Source organism: Lactuca sativa, chromosome 3 (assembly GCF_002870075.4).
Source record: "Lactuca sativa cultivar Salinas chromosome 3, Lsat_Salinas_v11, whole genome shotgun sequence".
In the NCBI taxonomy this organism is placed as follows: Eukaryota; Viridiplantae; Streptophyta; class Magnoliopsida; order Asterales; family Asteraceae; genus Lactuca; species Lactuca sativa.
The window spans coordinates 83474932-83496949 of NC_056625.2; the positions used below are offsets into that span (position 1 = coordinate 83474932).

The 22018-nt window shown below is 33.8% G+C and overlaps 4 protein-coding genes and 1 long non-coding RNA gene across 5 annotated transcripts; 1 reads left to right on the forward strand and 4 right to left on the reverse strand.

Annotated features, from left to right (window-relative positions):
* Positions 1-1620: 1620 nt before the first annotated feature.
* LOC111920335 (MDIS1-interacting receptor like kinase 2) lies at positions 1621-3745 on the reverse strand. The gene is made up of 2 exons (XM_023915911.2): positions 2146-3745; positions 1621-1973 (listed from the first exon to the last, which is right to left on the reverse strand). The coding sequence occupies exons 1-2, from the start codon at positions 3737-3739 to the stop codon at positions 1687-1689; spliced, it is 1881 nt and encodes a 626-aa protein (XP_023771679.1). The 5' UTR covers positions 3740-3745; the 3' UTR covers positions 1621-1686.
* A 59-nt stretch (positions 3746-3804) lies between these two features.
* On the reverse strand, positions 3805-4497 carry LOC111920293 (probable leucine-rich repeat receptor-like protein kinase At1g35710). The gene has a single exon (XM_023915872.1). The coding sequence runs from the start codon at positions 4495-4497 to the stop codon at positions 3805-3807; it is 693 nt and encodes a 230-aa protein (XP_023771640.1).
* A 4394-nt stretch (positions 4498-8891) lies between these two features.
* LOC128132628 (uncharacterized) lies at positions 8892-11567 on the forward strand. Its single transcript, XR_008230887.1, has 2 exons — positions 8892-9434; positions 10285-11567. It is a non-coding gene; the product is annotated as an uncharacterized LOC128132628 (long non-coding RNA).
* LOC111920334 (probable leucine-rich repeat receptor-like protein kinase At1g35710) lies at positions 11197-14754 on the reverse strand. Its single transcript, XM_023915910.2, has 2 exons — positions 11742-14754; positions 11197-11591 (listed from the first exon to the last, which is right to left on the reverse strand). The coding sequence occupies exon 1, from the start codon at positions 14746-14748 to the stop codon at positions 12451-12453; it is 2298 nt and encodes a 765-aa protein (XP_023771678.1). The 5' UTR covers positions 14749-14754; the 3' UTR covers positions 11197-11591; positions 11742-12450.
* A 5672-nt stretch (positions 14755-20426) lies between these two features.
* Positions 20427-21978, reverse strand: LOC111920336 (MDIS1-interacting receptor like kinase 2). The gene is made up of 2 exons (XM_023915912.3): positions 21070-21978; positions 20427-20971 (listed from the first exon to the last, which is right to left on the reverse strand). Exons 1-2 carry the CDS (start codon positions 21884-21886, stop codon positions 20691-20693), a joined length of 1098 nt encoding a protein of 365 aa, XP_023771680.1. The 5' UTR covers positions 21887-21978; the 3' UTR covers positions 20427-20690.
* Positions 21979-22018: the final 40 nt, after the last annotated feature.

Consider the following 22018-nt stretch of genomic DNA (forward strand, 5'->3'; position numbering starts at 1 on the left):
TTTTCTAACATATCATTAATAAAGTCTATATAAATTTTGGGCCTCTTTAAAAGAAGGGCGTCGGACGATCACCCCTATCCCCCACCCTTTGTGACGGGCCTATGATGAAGATAACATTACCGATTCAATTTAACATAACGAAACACAATTAAAAGCGCACTATAAATTGGATCAAGTTCCCAACTAAAACTATTAGCCTTTACAAAATAGCATCCCACTAAACCCTTCCATGTGATTGTAGACTTGTAGTAGTTGCGGCACATGCACCTTACTACAAAAAGTCACATAAGATCTGATTTTTGGAAAAATTGGTATATATGATTGAAATTTTCTGAGGGTGTGTTTGGTTGTGAGAAAATTTCCAATTTTCCATGAAAGTAAAAACTTTGAAAACAGGTTTGTTTGATTCAGTTTTCAAACTTTTTCCAAGAAAATGAAAATTTTCTTTTTTAAAAATTGTATGTAAATAAGAAAGTGATTTTTACAGTTTTCCAAAGTTTTGTAAATTTGTAAAATGGAAAATTGAAAACTCCATTGGTTTCAACAAACACATTTTCTAAAATTTTCATTGAAAACTAAAAACTAAGACTCAACTCTATTTTCTAAAAATGTTTTCTAGAAAACAAAAAACAATCTTCCACAACCAAGTGCACCTAAGCCATGATAAATGGTATATAACATGATGGTGTTACCAAGTTACGATCAGGTGTATTCTTTTTTAAAATATGAAGTCATTATAAGAATTATTATTTTTAAAACATTTAACTTACTAGATAAAAAAATTGAAATAAATATAAGAAGTATAACAACAGAACTTTTCATAATTTATTGTTAGAACTTTTCATAATTTATTGTTAGAGGGATGTATGTATGGCCTTCCTTGGTTTGAGCTAGTGAGTTTTTGAAGCATAGCAATTGCCATTGACTTATTTATTTATCTAATACAAACATATATAACGTTTTTTTTAACAAAAAGGCATTCAAATAAATATTTATTGGCATGATGCACATAGGAACTTGAGAAAAGTAAAGAACACTGAAATTAAAGTACACCAAACTGATCAGGCAAGAGATGTTGATTTAAAGCAAATCCTTTATTAACCGATTTGAAACATGGCACATTGTTAGTCTTTTGTTTGGATTGGAGTTCAAACATGCTCTTGAGAGGCTCAACACTATAATATCAAGTGTCTGATAAAACTTCCCAATGACATCTCTCACCATTAGCTTTGTTTTCTCATCATATAATCTAAAATAGAAATATATATTTTGTACATTTGGATGACTTAGGTATCCTAGAGGGTATATAACACATGATGTGCTATCCGAATTATGGACGGATGTATTCTTTTTGAAAATATGATGTCATTATAATAACTATTAATTAACATTTTACTTACAAAATAAATAAAAAATTGAAATAGATATAAGAAGTATTACAGCAGAATTTTACATAATTTCTTGTTTGGGAGATGTGTGTATGGCCTTGTTCTTGGTTTATAGTAGTGAGTTTTAGAAGTATAGTAAGGATCATTGACTTATTTTTTTATCTACTACAAGTATATGTAAAGTTTCTCAACAAAAACACATTCAAATGAATACATATTGACATGATGCATATAGGAAACATGAGAAAAGTAAAGAACACTGTAAGTACACTATATTGATCAAGCAAGAGATGCCGATTTAAAGCAGATCCTTCATTAACCGATTTGAAACTTGGCGCATAGTTGGTCTTCCATTCGGATTGGAGCTCAAACATGCTCTTGAAAGACTCAGCACCAAATCAACTTGTTTCTCAACTTGTGGTGAGGGAAGTGGAATCCGACTGTCTCCCACATTTCCTAACACCAGATAATCAGCAGACAATGTTGATATTTCACCGGGATGCTTTCCCATGATCACTTCTAGTGCAACAATCCCAAAGCTATACACATCACATTTCTCGGTTGCCACCATCGTATAAGCAAGCTCTATATTCAAATATAAATAAATAAATAAATAAATAAGTAAATAAATAAATAAATAAATAACCTATTTTAACCCCACAAGATTCTAACATAAATACATATATGTACATATACATATTTATATATATCATAAAATTTAAGAAGATGTAGAACCAGAATCACAAGATTATGTTACCTGGGGCGATATAACCATAGGTGCCTGCAATTGCGGTCCAGTTGGATGAGTCTAGCTTTAAAAGCTTGGAGGTCCCAAAATCAGAAATATGTCCCTCATAATCGGAATCAAGAAGGATGTTGGAAATGGAAATGTCTCTATGAATTATAGGAGGTGAGCAGTCGTGATGCATATAAGCCAAACCATTAGCTATACCCATTACAATATTGATCCTTTTTAACCAGTCCAATTCTTTTGCTAAGATCTCATTGCATAATATTGATCCAAGGCTTCCCTTTTCAAGGTATTCATAAATCAAAAATGAGTGATGGCGATGGGAGCAATATCCATAGAGTTTCACTATGTTTCGATGCCTTATGTTCGTTAATGATCGTACCTCATTAAGGAATCCATTATGATCAACATTCTCAGATGATGATGAGTGAAGTTTCTTGACAGCTACCACATTGTTAGGTTGTATGTCAGCTTTGTACACGGTACCATATCCTCCGGTCCCAATAGAGCATGCTTCATCAAAATCATTTGTTGCTTTCAAGATGTCATCATACACTACTCCTCCATCAAAACTTGTAATGGAAAAATATCCTCTACTTTCTTCGTCCAATGGTTTATGTGGAGACCTTTTCTTTTGTTGTCGATAAGCAATGAGGCCATACGTGAACAAACCAAGTAAAACAGCTGCCCCGATAAGAGGGAAGATAATTACAAGGATGACCCCATGATGCGAGGGATTGTTTTTCTTCTTAATCATTTGATCTGCACAAAGTTTCACTCCAGTAATATTTCCACAAACACCTGGATTGCCTTCTATGGACGCATTCACAAAGTTGGGACTTTGGGGAACTGGGCCTGAGAGCTCATTGTAAGAAAGGTTGATATCAATCCCATGTGGCAACCTTATAAAAGCATTAGGAATAGAACCAGACAGTCTATTGTGAGAAAGATCCAATTTTTGTAAACTTTGCAAACCTTGAACTTCAGTTGGTATCACATCTGTTAGCAAATTCTGAGATAAATCAAGTTTTGTAAGTTGAACTAATTTACCAATCTCAGATGGAATTTTCTCACCGAGCTTGTTATTACTAAGATTCAAGTAATGAATATGTTCCCATTGACCGATACTTATTGGTAGTGACCCGTTTAATCTATTTGTAGATAAATCAAGTACTTCAATGAGTTCAAAAGATCCGATCTCTGGAGGTATAATACCAGAAAGCTGGTTATCAGCCAAAGACAAATTCAACATTCTTTTCATCTTCCCAAACTCCTTAGGAATCTGACCTGTTAGACGATTGGAAGAAAGATCAAGCCTTTGTAGTTGAGTTGAATTTCCAAACTCTGGAGGAATGGAACCACTAAGTTGATTTTTGTTCAACTTAAGATCAATGACAGATTTCAAAATCACAAGCTGAATAGGAATAGGACCAGAAAGCTGATTCTGGTGCATATAAAGGCTATTTAAAGATGTCAAATCACCAAATGAAACTGGAATAGAACCAGTAAGCAGATTGCGATTCACCGCAAGATTAGTGAGAGACTTCAAATTCCCAAGTTCAGTAGGAATGGAACCGGATAATTTATTATCTTTAAGCATCAGCCATTGTAGGTTGCCCAAGTTTCCTAGTGATGAAGGAATTGAACCATTAAGTTGATTGTTACTCACCGCAAGATGAGTAAGAGACTCCAAATTTCCAAGTTCAATAGGAATGGGACCGGATAATTTATCTCATGGAGGTACAGAGTGTGTAGGTTCTTGAGGTTTGCTAGTGATGAAGGAATAGAACCATTAAGTTGATTGTAGGCCACCTGAATGTCAGTGAGAGACTTCAAATTCCCAAGTTCAATTGGTATTGAGCCAGATATATTGTTTGAGTATAGGTACAAGATGGTTAGCTGGTTCATGTTTCCTATTTCAGGTGGGATTACTCCTGAAAACTTATTCTCTGAAAAATCAAGATATACAAGTTTGGTCAAGAGTCGGATTTCTGGTGGGATGGGGCCAGAGAAGTTGTTGACACTGAGATCAAAATGAGTAAGACTGTGTAGCATTGAGAATGAAAATTGATGAAGCGTACCCTTTAAGCTCGATGAACTGAGGTTTAGCCTCTGAATGCTCCCACCAGCATTGCAAACTACTCCAAACCAAGAAGTGCATGGAACTGATGCATTGGAATTCATAGGGAGGGGAAGCCATGAAGAGAGAAAGGAGTTGTTTGGGATTTCAAGGCTTGCTTTCCATTTAAGAAGAGCATTTACTTCTTCTAAAGAAGCACAAGAGAAATTGGGTGTGGAGGAGAGTATAATGATTATTAGTAGAGTTGGAGAGAAAAATAAGAAGTTTAAAGAAGTCATTATTTGGTTTTTGAAAAATGATGGTTTGTGTCTCCCTAATTTATACTTGACCCTTTATTCTTTTTATTTTTATTTCACCTAACGTCATGCTTTTCAAGTCAAGTCAAGTCAATGTCAACAAAGAAATGTATCACTTTGAATTGTATTACTTATGACCATCTAAGAAGAAAAAAAAAATGTTCACATTGTGTGTATACGTATGGGTCCTACAGAAGAACTGAATTTGGTGCAATGACTACAAAATTCATTGGTAAAATAAATAATAAGCTTTTCACATTTGACTTCTTTCACTACTGAAAATCTTGAAGCATGGAACAAGTCATGACAATGTATGAAACGTCATCAGCGAATTAGACAGTGTTATGATCATTCAATTCCTTTTTACAATTATTTTGCTACAATCGTTCCTGTTTCATGGTATTCAATTTCAATATCAAGTTCAGCTCATAATCAATGGTGTTCAATCAGTCCTTTATCCCTCCTCTCATTTAGCCAATTACATACCATCGTTGAGCCTGCATATTTTGTATGTTCATCAAATTTTGGTTCTCAATTTTTCATCTTACCGTTGTTATCTTCACATGACTGATCAAGATTTTTTTTCATGCAAATTTAAACAAATAAATTTGGTTGAAGTATTTGATCGAACAGTTGGGCTGCATAGTACCTGGAATGAAATCGCTCATCAACTAATGTACTTCAAGAGCTTTTATCACTCAATATATCCGGAATGGGTTGTGTTCATCACCATATTAACCTGCGAATTGTTAAATCATCTCACTCGAGCTAGATCAAACTACATTTCCATCGATTCAAGGCTCCCATAATGCATCATCAGATTTGTAGTAGAGATGAGAACTGATGTATGAATGTTTATCTCGTCTTGAAACAATGGAGATGAGAACTGAAATTGGGTTTTTATTTTGCTTTTTGGAGATGGAATCGATTTTCTTGTATGAAGAACTAAGTAAATCTTGCGAAGTTCCCTCCGCTACTGCTTTCACTCGATTCCTCTTAAGCTGGATTTATAGCAATGGAATTAAAGCCATATGAGATATTGAGCAACAAAATATCCTGGAAAAATAACAAAAAGAAAGTAAATTAGCTATTCAAGATACTAAGGTCCCTTATTCCCAATTTGCCCTCCAACAGAAAAGATGCTAATTGGTGTTACCCGTGTTTCCCTTTTACCCCATTTCATCTAGAATAAGTGTATTGCATTGGTGGTGTAGCATTATCCCTCAATAAAAAAAATTATTTTCAAAATTAAAGAAATTGATTAAACTATAATACACATACATAATGGATTATCATGTAATATGACTATGATTCTAGAATCTAGAACCCACTAGTATTATGCAATGATATTGATATGTTAGCTAACATTACACTTTCAGATGAACTAAATTTGCTTGTTATTATAGATACTTAATTTTCTTATGATCTATTTGCAAAACAAATTTCTCAACATTTGATATCATGTCATTGAAAAAAAAATTGATGCTCATAAATGTGGAGAACCCTTGTTTTAGTTCGATTGTAATAATTTTCATAAATTACAGAATTACCAATCTCTTCCATGATCTGTTGGGATCCGATGAAACTAATTAATGACCTATAGCACTTATACATTGTAATTTTCAAGTAAATGATAACTTAAGAAACAAACCTTGATTCCGATTACCAATCTGTTGGAGATTAGGCCAATGCAGCTCACAATATGCCCGGATTCCCCTTTTACCCCCGCCCCCGTTCCCCCGCCCCCGATTGATTTTGGGGTACCTTATTTGGACTAAAAGATTTTCTTGTTTGGGCTAAAAGAAACTATTTTTTGGGTAGCAAATAGTTATTTATACCATAATTTTACATGTTAAAAACAACTTAAAAACATGTTTTTTGTTGAATTTTTGTACGTAAAAATCATTTTATCGTATATTATATTTATATAATTAAAATATTTTAATATATATAATTTATTAACGGGGCCCCCACGGGGGTTTCTGGACGGGACTGCCAACCCCCACCCCCGAAATTAAAACATGGGTTAACCTTGCCCCCACCCCCGCCTTTGTCCCCGATTTTTTTCAACAAATGCCCCCATACGGGACACCCCCCCCCCCCAGATCGGGGTCCCACGAGACTTTTTGACATCCCTAATCCATCCCCGATGTAATAAGTTCAAGTTCAAGTCCAGCCAATCTTATGTTTTTACTTTTTTTTAAAAAAAACATGACTCCCTCTCAATCTTTTAGATATAAGAATTGATTTTCATGGAACTCTCAAAAAGACCCAAAAACATTGCAACACAACAAAAATAAAGCAAAATAAAAGGAAAAGTGGAAAGAAAATACTCCTTAGTTGCCTCTCGATTAGCCGACCTTGTTTAAAGTCTTTGGCTCGACTTGGCCACTGGAATATGTTATTCTTCGAATGTTAGGGCTCTCCAACTCAGTAAACTTCTTACTACTTCCTCAAATGGGACACTTATCTTGTACCTAACTTTCTTTTTGCTTGGGAACCATACTAGACTTAGACCCTTGATGAAAACAATCATCCAACTGACCCCTTTCATGTACTTTTCCAATAAGGTGGTCAACTCTTCCTTCTTTTATAGGGTGGTTGAGTTGATGACTAATTGGGTGTCTTCCTTCTCGGGATATGTATCCTTTAAAGGGTATGACATATTTACCGTTTTTGGCTCTAGTGGTTGGTCTACCAGTGAAAGGATTTTCTCATTGGTAGTGGGTGGTTGAGCCTCTCTTTCTTCAACCTCCAACACCTCCTCTATAATTTCCATGTCAGACTTCTCAATTTCTACTTCTTCATCGAAAACGATATCCACTTCTACTTCTTCCTCCTCTTCCATGTCTTCAAATTGCATTCTTGGGGTTATCAAAAATTTTCCCATCATTCAAGGTGATGGCAGAAACAGTATGCCTTGGGTCCTTTTCAATATGGATTGTAATTTACCTTGAGTTTCCAATATACTCACAGATTGAGCAAGGTGTGCATCCTCAAAGCTTTTGAGGCTAGCTTTGGTTGTTTTTGGAAGATTTGGGTAGTATCGACAATGCTTTTCACAATGTCTTCCAAGGACATGCTCAACATTTCATTTTGTTGAGGATATGAAAGATATGGTTGTTGGAACTGTGGAGTTTATTGGCATTGGTCATTTCCCCAAGCTTGGTTGTTGTCCCACCATTGATCATATTGAGGTTGATCATAACTCATTGGTTTGGCTAGTAGTACCTTCCCATTTCTTTCACTTCTTCATATTCTCCTTGTAAATATGGACACATATTGGTTGGGTGTCCCACTTGAGTGCAAATACCACACAGACGGGGTATGGTTTGTACACATTTGTCATTTCCAATCATCATAACTTTTGAGAATCATATTATGCAATATAATACAAATATACATAACCCCACTCGTTTTCTTCTCTTTCATATAAGTTGCAAGATATTTAAGTATATGCCAATGTTTTTTAAGAGCGCAAAACGCTCGTTCAACATCCTTTCTTGCCTTGTCTTGATCTCTCTTAAACTTCAACCTTTTGCGATCATTTGGAAAAGACAATGACTTTACAAAACAAGCACGCACCGGATAGATCTCATCCACAAGATAATACTCGTACCTATATGACATTCCACGTACTGCAAAGGAAGAATATGGTGCAGTCTTATTGACACATCGTCGAAAACGGAGACATGTTAAGAACATTAATGTCATTGAGGGAACCAGCTGAACCAAATAATGCATGCCATATCCACAAATCATGTGAGGCCACCGCTTCAAGTATGATAGTTGGATAAGCATGATCGCTTCAGGTGTATTGGCCTTGTGAGGCCACCCCTTCCTAACATTTCAGGGATGCCGTGCACGTTCGATTGATGAGCATATAACTGTTGGACGTTACTATATCATGTTTGCGCAAATATCATGGACCATACAATCTCGTGACATACCAACAAAATTTGTGAAGGCTTTATAATGTCGTATGTTTGGATATCCTAAGATTCTCATCTGCTGCATCAGTGAAAGTGGCATATGATAATCGACGAAGTGCAGTGGTGCATTTTTGTAAATGAGTAAAACCAACTGTACCTCTAGCATCTACACGTTGCTGAAATTATGGACAAACTGTTGTGACGTCGTTGACGATACACAAAAACGATGTTTATGCATACGGAACCGTCGGCAAAAGTAATATCCTTGAAAAGTCGCAATTTCATTAAAATAATCTTGCAAGAGGCTTTAATTAACCGTCTCACGATGTCTTTGTATGTACCTTCTTTTTCTCTAACATGCATTATCCGTTTTCATAGTTCTTCTATCTAATTTTAGCCTATTGAATGGCATCTATGGTTTGAAGGAGGTTTTGATGTGGTAAATGAAGGAATCTTAGGTTATATTTATAGGTATTAAAAAAAAAATTAAATTTAAACCAAAGAACCATTTTTCATGGGTTGAAGAAAGATGGTCAAACTCGGTAATTTCTCGCCCGTACTCGTGCCGAACCGAGGTGGTGGCAGGGTGTTCGCCGAGGCCACCTCGGATTTGCCGAGTTGCACGCTCCTTGAAGTCTTACAACGATCACTGATCGGCCCTCATAACCATGGCTATTCTCTTCGTCGATTCTCATATCGGGCAGCTTGCTCCCTGATTTCCCATGCCCCCGCCCACGGCCCTCCTTGTCCATTCCCATGTTGGTCAATTCCCATGTGCAGAAACCACAACCAAATCATCTGAATCCCTTATTATCCTACAAATTCGTTTTCATCTATCAGAAATTGATACCAAATCACTTGACCCGATCAAAATCGCAGAGAATTTATTTTGTAAACAAATTGGCGACTTTTCGTCAGGATCATTTCCATAGTAGAAGCAGAGCGGTTGAAGTATTCATCATAATTGAGTTGATATGAAATTAGTAGGTATGTATTGGTTTCTTTCCTTGTTTTCCTTCACTATTTTACTTCCAAACACTCCTTTGTATCTAATGCATATTAAGTGTTTGACGAAATGCCTAACTGATTTTATTTATTTATTTATTTATTTATTTATTTATTTATTTATTTTTAATTTAATGCAATATTAGCTCTATGGTTTGTTAATACCGAGGTGTTCTGAATTCATAGACTATTAAAAAAACAAAGAATACTTACAGGAAATAAGTACTGATCTCCAAATATTCGTCAATTCTTACAAAAAAATTGTACACACCCAATACAATATGAGAGAAGTAATGGTTCCTAGGCAGTGCGATTATTATGTTAGCTAACATTACATTTTCAGATTAACTAAATTTGCTTCTTACTATAGCTAGTTAATTTTCTTATGATGTGTTTGCAAAAAAATTGATCAACATCAAATATCTTGTCTTTGATTTTTTTTTTATTCAATTCTCATCAAAGTAACAATATTCGTAAATTAAACAAATTGCAATTTCTTCCATGATGTATTGAGAATCAGTGAAACTAAGATGATATATAGCACTTATACGTTGTATTTTTCAAGTAAATAATTACATAAGAAATAGATCCTGATTACCAACCTGCTGGTGATTACGCCAATGGCAACTCACTAGAGTCTCATGAACCCCTATAAACATAGAGACTAGCATATAAATATTAAAATATACATTGCTAGAAAGGATATTGCATTATCCAGAAATAGGTGTAAATGAATGAACCTTAACTTTGCTTAGTGCATTAATGGCTATATGATAATTCCATGATTATTAGGCAACTTTTGATGGTGATTCTTCTGAATTATGTGTGCTAGAACTCATAATCGCAATCTCAACCTTGTTCTTTGGAATATGGCATGACATGGATATAACATTAATTGATTTAATGTGTCAAAAAAAGAAAGACTCAAGTTTGACTTCAGACAAAGAGAGTAAGCAGAGACTAAAGGTACTCTGTTTGGTTTTTTAGTAGCACGTCTTCCATTCAAATTAACAGCCGATTGCATGTAAATTGCTTTGAAATGCAAAACTTCTTTTTAATATTTAAAGTTGTCATCTTTGTAAAGAAATTTTTTATCTATAATATAAAATATAAATATCTATTTCCTAATACAAAATTTGTATATATGAATGAGTAATGTAGCATAGGCGGTATATAGCATCAAAATCATAAAATTATGTTACCGAATTGCCTACAATCTTTGGCAACTCTCTTGAATTTGAATTTTATGGTATAGAGTTTGGTGGCCAAAGTAAATACATAAAACACAAATATTTTGTTGAAATTTTTTCAGGGTAACTAATTATTCCACATCAATTGATAGGAATTTCGTATTTGGAATTAAGATGATTTGCAACTAATACAAACTGCAAATGTTCTCTACATATTGTTTAAAACTCTATTGGTGTTTGTTTTTCGGTCGTTATTATTTGACATACATTGTAGAAAATAATTTATCATATGTAATTAATCTACCATTGTTATTTTTGCTACTTGTTACATTTATTGGAAATCCAAGTGATGGAAAAATTTGTTGCTAAATTTCACCTGAAAATAAATCAGGTGAAAGGTCGGTGCTAAATTTCAGACAAAGTTTATGTAGCTTATCCGTCGTGAAGTATTAAGCAATAGATTTGTCCTTGACTCATACATGATTTTCCATAAGTGAAGCGTCTAAAAGGATAGCAATCTTCACTGTCTTATTTGTTTATCTACTACATAATAATTTAAGAAAACATATGAGAAGTATTATAACAAAAAGGCATTCAACTAAATACATATTATGAGGGTGCATATAAGGAACATTATAAAAGCAAATAACATTGAAAGTACACCAATATCAAGCCTTCATCAACAGATTTGAAACTTGGCGCATTGTTGGCCTTTCTTGTGGATTTGAGTTCAAACATGCTCTCGAGAGATTCAGTACCAAATTAACCTGTTTTTCAACTTGTGGTGAAGGAAGTGGAATCCGACTATCTCCAACATTTGCTAACACCAGATAATCAACAGACAATGTTGGTAGTTCACCAGGATGCTTTCCCATCATCACTTCTAGTGCAACAATCCCAAAGCTATACACATCACATTTCTCAGTTGCCACCATCGTATAAGCAAGCTCTACATCCAAAGAAACATAGGAAAAAAACAAAAAGAAAACTACATCAACCCCACAAGATTCTAACATGGATACATATATATACATATACTTATTCATATATCTCATGAAACTTAAGAAAATATAGAACTAGCAGCACAAAATTACATTACCTGGCGCGATATAACCATATGTTCCTACAGTTGCGGTCCAGTTGGATGAGTCTAGCTTTAAAAGTTTGGATGTGCCAAAATCAGAAATATGTGCCTCATAATCAGAATCAAGAAGGATGTTGGAAATGGAAATGTCTCTATGAATTATAGGAGGTGAGCAGTCGTGATGCATATAAGCTAAACCATTAGCTACACTTGTTACAATATTTACCCTTTTCAACCAATCCAATTCTCTTGCTAAGATATCGTTTCTTAAAATTGATCCAAGGCTTCCCTTTTCAAGGTGTTCGTAAATCAAAAAGGAGTGGCGGACATGTGAGCAATATCCATAGAGTTTCACTATGTTTCGATGCCTTATGTTCGTTAGTGCTCATACCTCATTAAGGAATCCATTATGATCAACATTCTCAAATGACGAGTGAAGTTTCTTGACGGCTACCACATTGTTAGGTTGTAGCTGGGCTTTGTACACAGTTCCATATCCTCCGGTCCCAATAGAGTATGCTTCATCAAAATTATTCGTTGCTTTCAAGATTTCATCGTACACTACTCCTCCATCAAAACTTGTTATGGAGAAATAATCACCACCTTCTTTGTCCAATGGTTTCTGTGGAGAATGTCTCTTTTGTTTTCGATAAGCAATGAGGCCATATGTGAATATACCAAGTAAAACTACCGCGATAAGAGGCCAGAGTATTACAAGGATGAGTCAATGATGAAAGTGATCTTTTTTCTTCTTCATAATTTGATTTGCACAAAGTTTTAGTCCTGTAAAATTTCCACACAAACCTGGATTGCCTTGTATGGACGCATTCACAAAGTTGGGGCTTCGGGGAACCGGACCTGAAAGCTCATTGTAAGAAAGGTTGATATCAATTCCACGAGGCAAACTTGTAAAAGCATCAGGAATAGAGCCAGATAGTCTATTGTGAGAAAGATCCAGCTTTTGCAAACTTTGCAAACCTTGAACTTCAGATGGTATCTCTTCTGTAAGCAAATTCCGAGATAAATCAAGTTCTGTAAGTTGAACTAATTTACCAATCTCAGATGGAATTTTCTCAAAAAGCTGGTTATTACTAAGATTCAAGTGGTGGATGTGTGACCAATGACCAATACTTTTAGGTATCGACCCAGTCAATCTATTTCCAGAGAGATCAAGTTCTTCAAGGTGTTCGTAGAATTGAAGCTCCAGAGGTATAATGCCTGAAAGTTGGTTATCAGACAAGTACAAATACAACATACTTTTCATCTTCCCAAAGTCCTTTGGGATCTCACCAACCAAATGATTCGAAGACAAATCAAGTCTTTGTAGTTGAGTGGAATTTCCAAACTCCGGAGGAATGGAACCACTAAGTTGATTGTTGCTCATCCTAAGATCACTGAGAGACTTCAAATTCGTAAGTTGAATAGGAATGGGACCGTTGAGCTGATTATGGTACATATAAAGACCATTTAAAGATGTCAAATTACCAAATGATGAAGGGATAGAACCACTAAGTTGATTTCCGCTCACCGCAAGATGCGTGAGAGACTTCAAATTCCCAAGTTCAGTAGGAATAGGACCAGAAAAATTATTATCCTTGAGGATCAGCCATTGTAAGTTACCCAGGTTTCCTAGAGATGAAGGAATATAACCATTAAGTTGATTGTTACTCACCTCAAGATCAGTAAGAGACTCCAAACTCCCAAGTTCAATAGGAATGGGACCAGATAAATTATTCACTTGGAGGTACAGAGTCTCTAGGTTGCTGAGGTTTGATAATGATGAAGGAATAGAACCACTAAGTTGATTGTAGGCCACCACAAGATCCGTGAGAGATTTTAAATTCCCAAGCTCAGTAGGAATGGTACCAGAGAGTTGATTTTTGCCCAAATAAAGGGCATGCAAAGATGTCAAATCACCCAATGATGAGGGAATTGAACCGCTAAATTGATTACTAATCAGCTCAAGATTAGTGAGAGACTTTAAATTCCCAAGTTCTGTAGGAATGAGACCAGATAACTTATTCTCATTTAGGGACAAACGTTGTAGGTTACTCAGATTTGCTAGCGATAAAGGAATAGAACCACTAAGTTGGTTTTCACCCAAACTAAGATTAGTAAGAGACTTCAAATTCCCAAGTTCAATAGGAATGAGACCGGAGAGTTGATTTTGGCCCAAATAAAGGACACTCAAAGATGTCAAATCACCCAATGATGAAGGAATGGAACCACTAAGCCGATTCTCACCTACCTCAAGATTAATGAGTGACTTCAAATTCCCAAGTTCACTAGGAATCGGACCAGATAATCTATTCCCACCTAGGTACAGTTCCCGTAAGTTGCTCAGGTTTGCTAGTGATGAAGGAATAGAACTAGTAAGTTCATTGTAGCTCACAGCAAGATTAGTGACAGATTTTAAATTCCCAAGTTCATTAGGAATTGGACCAGAGAGTTGATTATGGTGCAAATAAAGGACATTCAAAGATGTCAAATCACCCAATGATGAAGGAATTGATCCAGATATATTGTTTGAGTATAGGTACAAGATGGTTAGCTGGTGCAGGTTTCCTATTTCAGGTGGGATTACCCTAGAAAATTTGTTCTCTGAAAAATCAAGATGGACAAGTTTGGACAGGAGTCCGATTTCTGGTGGGATGGGGCCAAAGAAGTTGTTCATACCGAGATCAAAATGCGTAAGTTTGTGTAGCAAAGAGAACGGAAATTGGTGGAGTGTACCTTTTATGCCGGATGAACTGAGGTTCAACCTGTGAATCCTGTAATTAGAATTGCAAACTATTCCAAACCAAGAAGAGCATGGATGTGATGCACTGGAATTCAAAGGGAGTGGAATCCATGAAGAGAGCACGGAGTTGATTGGGATTTCAAGGCTTGATTTCCATTTAATAAGAGCATTGCCTTCCTCCAAAGAAGCGGAAGCGAAATTTGTTATGAGGGAGAATGTGATGATTAGTAGAGCTAGAGAGAAAAATAAGACGTTTAAAGATGACATTATTTGCTTTGCCATGTTGCTTTTAATAAAAAAAAAAGGATGGTTTTCATGTCCTAATTTATACTTGAGCTGTCTTTTTCTCTTGTTTTCTTATTCATGTCCTATGAAAGGAGATTTGGGCAATGTCATGTTTTTCCACATGGAGTGTCTTTTACGGTGTCAAATTTTCCACAAGGGAGTGTACTACACTTTGAATTCTATCTGTCATGACATTAATCATTTTTTCTTAGAACAATGAAATTCGTTGTATCATGAAATTTAGCAATGCGCTATGATTGCAAAAAGACAACCGTATTATATGTTATTTTTGGATTTAACATTCTAATAATATAACTTAACTTGATAATTTGGACATATTTATTTTTGTTTTCAGATTATGCTAAATAGAAATTTCACTCAAACTGTGTTTTACTTCAAAACTGTGTGCATGGGTCCCTAAAAGGAATCTAAAAAGCAAATGCACATGATGTATTCCTTGAATGTGTGAATAAGAGTGTTGGGTACGACACATTTATTTCATCTCTTGACGCAACTAAAACTTCTTATACTTGCCTTGACTTAAAAATGGAGATTATTGAATAAAAGTTAAAATACAACGGTATTACTGTCTGTTTCTCATATTTTCCACCAGTGATTAGTTTACACAAATCTTTAGAGTTCTTCTGCATTCGTGATCAATTCTGTATCTTCGGGTACTTATCTTCACATAGAGTGACAAAATTAGCGACAAATTTTTTGATGGACTAGAAGTATACTATAACTTCATTAATCAAATTGTTACACATATTTAATTTTGTTTTCCAAGTAAATTCTAATAAAAGATTCATTCTTAAGGCAAATTTACCTATCAAATTTGAGAAACCTCCTACATTTTCTTCCTACTTATTTTTCTACCTATTTAAAATGTTGACATATGTCATATTTAGATAAGATTAATGATATTTTAGTACACTTGTCATTATTTCAAATGGGTAGGAAAATATATAGGAAGGAAAATAGGAGAAAGGTAAAATTAAATGTGTACTTGTTTGTTTGTTTGCTTGTTTTTTTTTTTTTTTTTTTTTTTTTTTTTTTTTTTTTTTTTTTTTTTTTTAAATTCAAACTGGACTTGCTATTATCGCTTGAAATTACAGAGGAGATGAACTTTAGAAAAGACAAAATTTAACTTGGTAAGCCGAAAACTTACGTCAGTAAAAGTTGCCATGCAAAAGTCTTTATCAATTGAATTTTTAATCTTTTAATAGCTACTATGTCCATGTGAATTCTAGATAGACCAATGACGTCAAAGCCAAATGCAACGTGTTTTGCTTCAGAAATTAATGTTCATAAGTCCACACTACGGATGAGCGTTTGGACCGAATACCGAATCGGAACCAGAACCGAACCTAACTGAATTAGGAATGAATAAGTTATTTGGTTCGGTTCTCGAGTATGTATTTTAGGCTTATTCGATTCTCAGGTATTTTGGTCCGAGTTACCCGAATAACTGCTTAATCAGTTCTAAAGGAACTGGACCCGAATAAGCTATTTATTGTGTGTGTGTGTGTTTATTTTTTTTATTTATTTTTTTATTTCAGCATGTTTGCAGAATTTTAGGAAAACTTTGAACTGTCATAGCTTTTTCGTTATATGCCCGATTTGCTGATTTTTTTCAGCATGTTGTTCAAAATTTAACACATTGTTTACAAAGTTTATATACTATTTTTGGTTATATATTTAGTGAGATACAAACCTTTAAACATGGGGTATTGTAGCTAAGTTTTGTGTTTCAACATGTTTGTAGAATTTTAGGACAACTTTGAACTGTCATAGCATAGCCTCCCCGTTATTTGTCCGATTTGTCCTTTTTTTCTATCTTGTAGTTCATAATTTAAACTACTATTTGCACAGTTACAAGCATTTTTTGGTTGTATATTCAGTGAGATACATGCTGCTAAACAGGAGGTATTAAAGTTGTTTTTTTAAACTAACTTTTACATTTCTAATACCTTAAATAATTATAAAAACATAACCTTAAGTTTAAAAAAATACCGTTAATACGGTTTATTTGGCTCTTTTGAAGGGCCTTATGAAGTTTTCTCCATTGAATCAATAGCATAATATGGACTCCACACTATGCTATTGGGTTAACGGAGAAGATATGGCCCTTCAAAAGAATGTAAAATAGTTGAATGATCTTTGTTCATTCATTGAACGTGAAAATGAGGAAAAGTAGAAGATTTAGAAATTCGTTAATATTACTTGGAGACTTTTTTGAAATAAGAAAAGAAAAACACAAAAAGAGGCAAGAGGACAACATCAATGTATCATATTTTCAACTTTTGCAAACATGTTGTCATTTATAAAAAAAAAAAAATCATGTCCCTTCTAAAAAGTAGAATTTATTAAGATTTTTCTAAACTCTTCTAGAGAGTGAAACAGATCTGGTGACATCAACCCTTAGGATCTGGTTATCTCAGTTGAACTCAGTTTGTTCATGTCAAATGAGTTTTCAACACAACCAACCCTTAAACTTGTAAATACACCTAAAATTCAAAGGAATAGTGTCAATTAATAAGTGTAACTAATTTCAATAATCTAGGCGCACATTTTCATTACTTTCCTGCAAACCCAAGTGCTTTTTTTTTAATGACAATTACAATATATTTCTAAACTACTCATAAATTCATCAATGTCTCAGAGGAGATTTGAACTTTCAACGTTAAGGAGGGAGGGCAACATCTGATACTGCTGGACCTGAAGTCCTTTAGTTGCAAACCTAATTAGTTAGTCTCACTTTTACAATACTACAACCTTTAGCTTTTAAACATAAAAACTTAATAACAATGTCAATTAATCATTGAACCCCAATCCAATTTAATATTTATATTAAAGTAGAATAATCTAATAATTAGACTGTGATTATTTCATTTTAAATCATTGATCACATAACATTAACAATTCAATTTTATCTAACCAAAAATTTATTACTTGCCCGCTATATGCAACTAGGAATAACGAACACAAACCATGTTATCGTAATCTGTGGTCCACTAACATTTACAATTAGTCCCAAGTCCCTACAAACAACATCCAACAATTCGTTAGCCTGATAAAACCTGCAACCCACTTCAGCTTAAAATTTTTTAGTAGCCCAAAAGATTGTATTTAATTTAAATATTTAATTATAAGCTGGACCAATTAATAACCCACTAAAATTATTGGCCTTTAGGAAATAGCAGCCCAATAAATGCTTCCCTAGGAATATGATTGCAGCCTTGCACTACAAAAACAATCGGACAACTACACACCTCCTTCTAATCCAATTAACTTACACACCTCCTTCTAACCCAATTAACTTCATCACAATTAGTAGTGGTAATTTTATACGCACATTTACAAAAATGGCAAAATATTTTTGGGATTTAAATGTAAACGACCCAACTTTTTTGCATTCATCGAGATGACCACCAAGTCCGGAACATTGCATTTCGGAGTCTCGTTATTTATTTTATACTAGCTTTATATCATACCAAAGTTATATTTTTTGACGAAAATTTACATTTTGGATTTCGGATTTGAACATACATTGCAAACAAAGTTAAAAAAAAAAAAAGATTCGAATACAAAATTGCAAGAAAAATGTTCGAAAACCTAAGAACAAATCCGAAATGTTTGTTTTACTAAAATCTAACAAAAAATATAACGGTTACTAATATCAAAGTATATTTTGATACATTGGGAATAAAAATGAGTCATTTAGTTGGAAAAACAATAATATTCATTAAAATTTTGGATTTAAGGCGTAACATCCTGGACTTTTCAATTTCAAGATGTTTGTATCATATTAAGTATAACGGTTAAAGTTTTTGCGATATCTTGGAATGTCAAGGTTCTTAAATAAATGATGATAATTGCTTAATAATGGTAAAGTATGATTTAAATATTCCATGGAAGTGACAACTAAGTTTGTACAAACCAAAATATACCATAGAATGTTAAATATACGAAAAGATAAGCAACAATGCAAGGAGTTGTGGAAAATGCAAAGTACATTATTATTGTGGGCTAAATTGAGAAAAAAAAAACTGAAGGTATAAAAGGAGAAACCATTGTTGTAAGTCAGTTGACTAGTTATTTCAAAAAGCATATCAAAACATAACCATCTACCTGCTTTTAAACATTTGTGAACCCTAATACCTATAACATTCGAGAAAACTGTTAAATATGAGGGTTATTTTTTGAATAAAAAAAACTTGTGAACTATCACAATATTATCTACAATATGGATAGATGAACCAAATCTAAAAAATTGACAAAATATGGGCGTTTATTTTATTTTATTTTATTTATTTATTTATTTTTTATTATTATTATTATTTTTTTCGGAAATAAGTCTTTAGCTTTGAACAAAAATAAAAAACCCAAAAATTAAAAGTATGATCTATTTCATAGTATTAATATCCAAATTCCATTCCCTCCCTCCATTCACTATAGGTAGTTAATTTTCTTATGATGTGTTTGCAAAAAAATTGATCACCATAAAATATCTTGTCTTTGATTTTTTTTTTTATTTATTCTCATCAAAGTAGAGAACCCTAGTTTTTGTTTTATCACACTAACAATATTCATAAATTAAACAAATTGCAATTTCTTCCATGATGTATTGAGAATCAGTGAAACTAAGATGATATATAGCACTTATACGTTGTATTTTTCAAGTAAATAATTACATAAGAAATAGATCCTGATTACCAACCTGCTGGTCCCTATAAACATAGAGACTAGCATATAAATATTAAAATATACATTGCTAGAAAGGATATTGCATTATCCAGAAATAGGTGTAAATGAATGAACCTTAACTTTGCTTAGTGCATTAATGGCTATATGATAATTCCATGATTATTAGGCAACTTTTGATGGTGATTCTTCTGAATTATGTGTGCTAGAACTCATAATCGCAATCTCAACCTTGTTCTTTGTAATATGGCATGACATGGATATAACATTAATTGATTTAATGTGTCAAAAAAAGAAAGACTCAAGTTTGACTTCAGACAAAGAGAATAAGCAGAGACTAAAGGTACTCTGTTTGGTTTTTTAGTAGCACGTCTTCCATTCAAATTAACAGCCGATTGCATGTAAATTGCTTTGAAATGCAAAACTTCTTTTTAATATTTAAAGTTGTCATCTTTGTAAAGACAAATTTTATCTATAATATAAAATACAAATATCTATTTCCTAATACAAAATCTGTATATATGAATGAGTTATGTAGCATAGGGGGTATATAGCATCAAAATCATAAAATTATGTTACCGACTTGCCTACAATCTTTGGCAACTCTCTTGAATTTGAATTTTATGGTATAGAGTTTGGTGGCCAAAGTAAATACATAAAACACAATTATTTTGTTGAAATTTTTTCAGGGTAACTAATTATTCCACATCAATTGATAGGAATTTCGTATTTGGAATTAAGATGATTTGCAACTAATACAAACTGCAAATGTTCTCTACATATTGTTTAAAACTCTATTGGTGTTTGTTTTTCGGTCGTTATTATTTGACATACATTGTAGAAAATAATTTATCATATGTAATTAATCTACCATTGTTATTTTTGCTACTTGTTACATTTATTGGAAATCCAAGTGACGGAAAAATTTGTTGATAAATTTCACCTGAAAATAAACCAGGTGAAAGGTCGTTGCTAAATTTCAGACAAAGTTTATGTAGCTTATCAGTCGTGAAGTATTAAGCAATAGATTTGTCCTTGACTCATACTTGATTTTCCATAAGTGAAGCGTCTAAAAGGATAGCAATCTTCACTGTCTTATTTGTTTATCTACTACATAATATTTTAAGAAAACATATGAGAAGTATTATAACAAAAAGGCATTCAACTAAATACATATTATGAGGGTGCATATAAGGAACATTATAAAAGAAAATAACATTGAAAGTACACCAATATCAAGCCTTCATCAACAAATTTGAAACTTGGCGCATTGTTGGCCTTTCTTGTGGATTTGAGTTCAAACATGCTCTCGAGAGATTCAGTACCAAATTAACCTGTTTTTCAACTTGTTGTGAAGGAAGTGGAATCCGACTATCTCTAACATTTGCTAACACCAGATAATCAGCAGACAATGTTGGTAGTTCACCAGGATGCTTTCCCATGATCACTTCTAATGCAACAATCCCAAAGCTATACACATCATATTTCTCGGTTGCCACCATCGTATAAGCAAGCTCTACATCCAAACAAACATAAAATAAAAACAAAAAAATGCAATATCAACCCCACATGATTTTATGAAGATGTAGAACTATAATCACAATATTATATTACCTGGTGCGATATAACCATAGGTCCCAGCAATTGCAGTCCAATTGGATGAGTCTAGCTTTAAAAGCTTGGATGTGCCAAAATCAGAAATTTGTGCCTCATAATCAGAATCAAGAAGGATGTTGGCAATGGAAATGTCTCTATGAATTATAGGAGGTGAGCAGTCATGATGCATATAAGCCAAACCATTAGCTATACCCTTTACAATATTGACCCTTTTCAACCAATCCAATTCTTTTGCTAAGACATCGCTTCTTAAGATTGATCCAAGGCTTCCCTTTTCAAGGTATTCATAAATAAAAAATGAGTGGCGGGCATGTGAGCAATATCCATAAAGTTTCACTATGTTTCGATGTCTTATGTTGGTTAATGCTCGTATCTCATTAAGGGACCCATTATGATCAACATTTTCAAATGATGAGTGAAGTTTCTTGACAGCTACCAAATTGTTAGGTTGTAGCTCGGCTTTGTAAACAGTCCCATATCCTCTGATCCCGATACAGTATGCTTCATCGAAATCATTTGTTGCCTTCAAGATATCATCGTACACTACTTTTCCATCAAAACTTGTAATGGAGAAATAATCACCACTTTCTTCTTCTAATGGTTTCTGTGGAGAGTTTTTCTTTTGTTTTCGATAAGCAATGAGCCCACACATGAAAAAACCAAATAAAACTGCCCCGATAAGAGGGGGCATAATTACAAGGAAGAGCTTATGATGAAACAGATAGTTTTTCTTCTTGATAATTTGACTTGCACAAAGTTTCACTCCGGTAACATTTCCACACAAACCTGGATTACCATGTATGGATGCATTCATAAAGTTGGCGCATGGGGGAACCGGACCTGAGAGCTCATTGAAAGACAGGTTGATATCAATCCCACTAGGAAAAATTGTAAAAGTGTTAGGAATAGAACCATATAGTCTATTATGAGAAAGATTCAATTTTTG

Excerpts from the sequence above, each read along its gene's own strand:
- LOC111920335 (XM_023915911.2), bottom strand. The coding sequence starts at position 3,739 with ATGCTTAAAGATAATAAATTATCCGGTTCCATTCCTACTGAACTTGGG. Across the intron at positions 1,974-2,145 it reads CTATGGTTATATCGCCCCAG|AGCTTGCTTATACGATGGTG; the intron begins GTAACATAATCT and ends ATTTGAATATAG.
- LOC111920293 (XM_023915872.1), bottom strand. The coding sequence starts at position 4,497 with ATGACTTCTTTAAACTTCTTATTTTTCTCTCCAACTCTACTAATAATC.
- LOC111920334 (XM_023915910.2), bottom strand. The coding sequence starts at position 14,748 with ATGGCAAAGCAAATAATGTCATCTTTAAACGTCTTATTTTTCTCTCTA.
- LOC111920336 (XM_023915912.3), bottom strand. The coding sequence starts at position 21,886 with ATGAATGCATCCATACATGGTAATCCAGGTTTGTGTGGAAATGTTACC. Across the intron at positions 20,972-21,069 it reads CTATGGTTATATCGCACCAG|AGCTTGCTTATACGATGGTG; the intron begins GTAATATAATAT and ends GTTTGGATGTAG.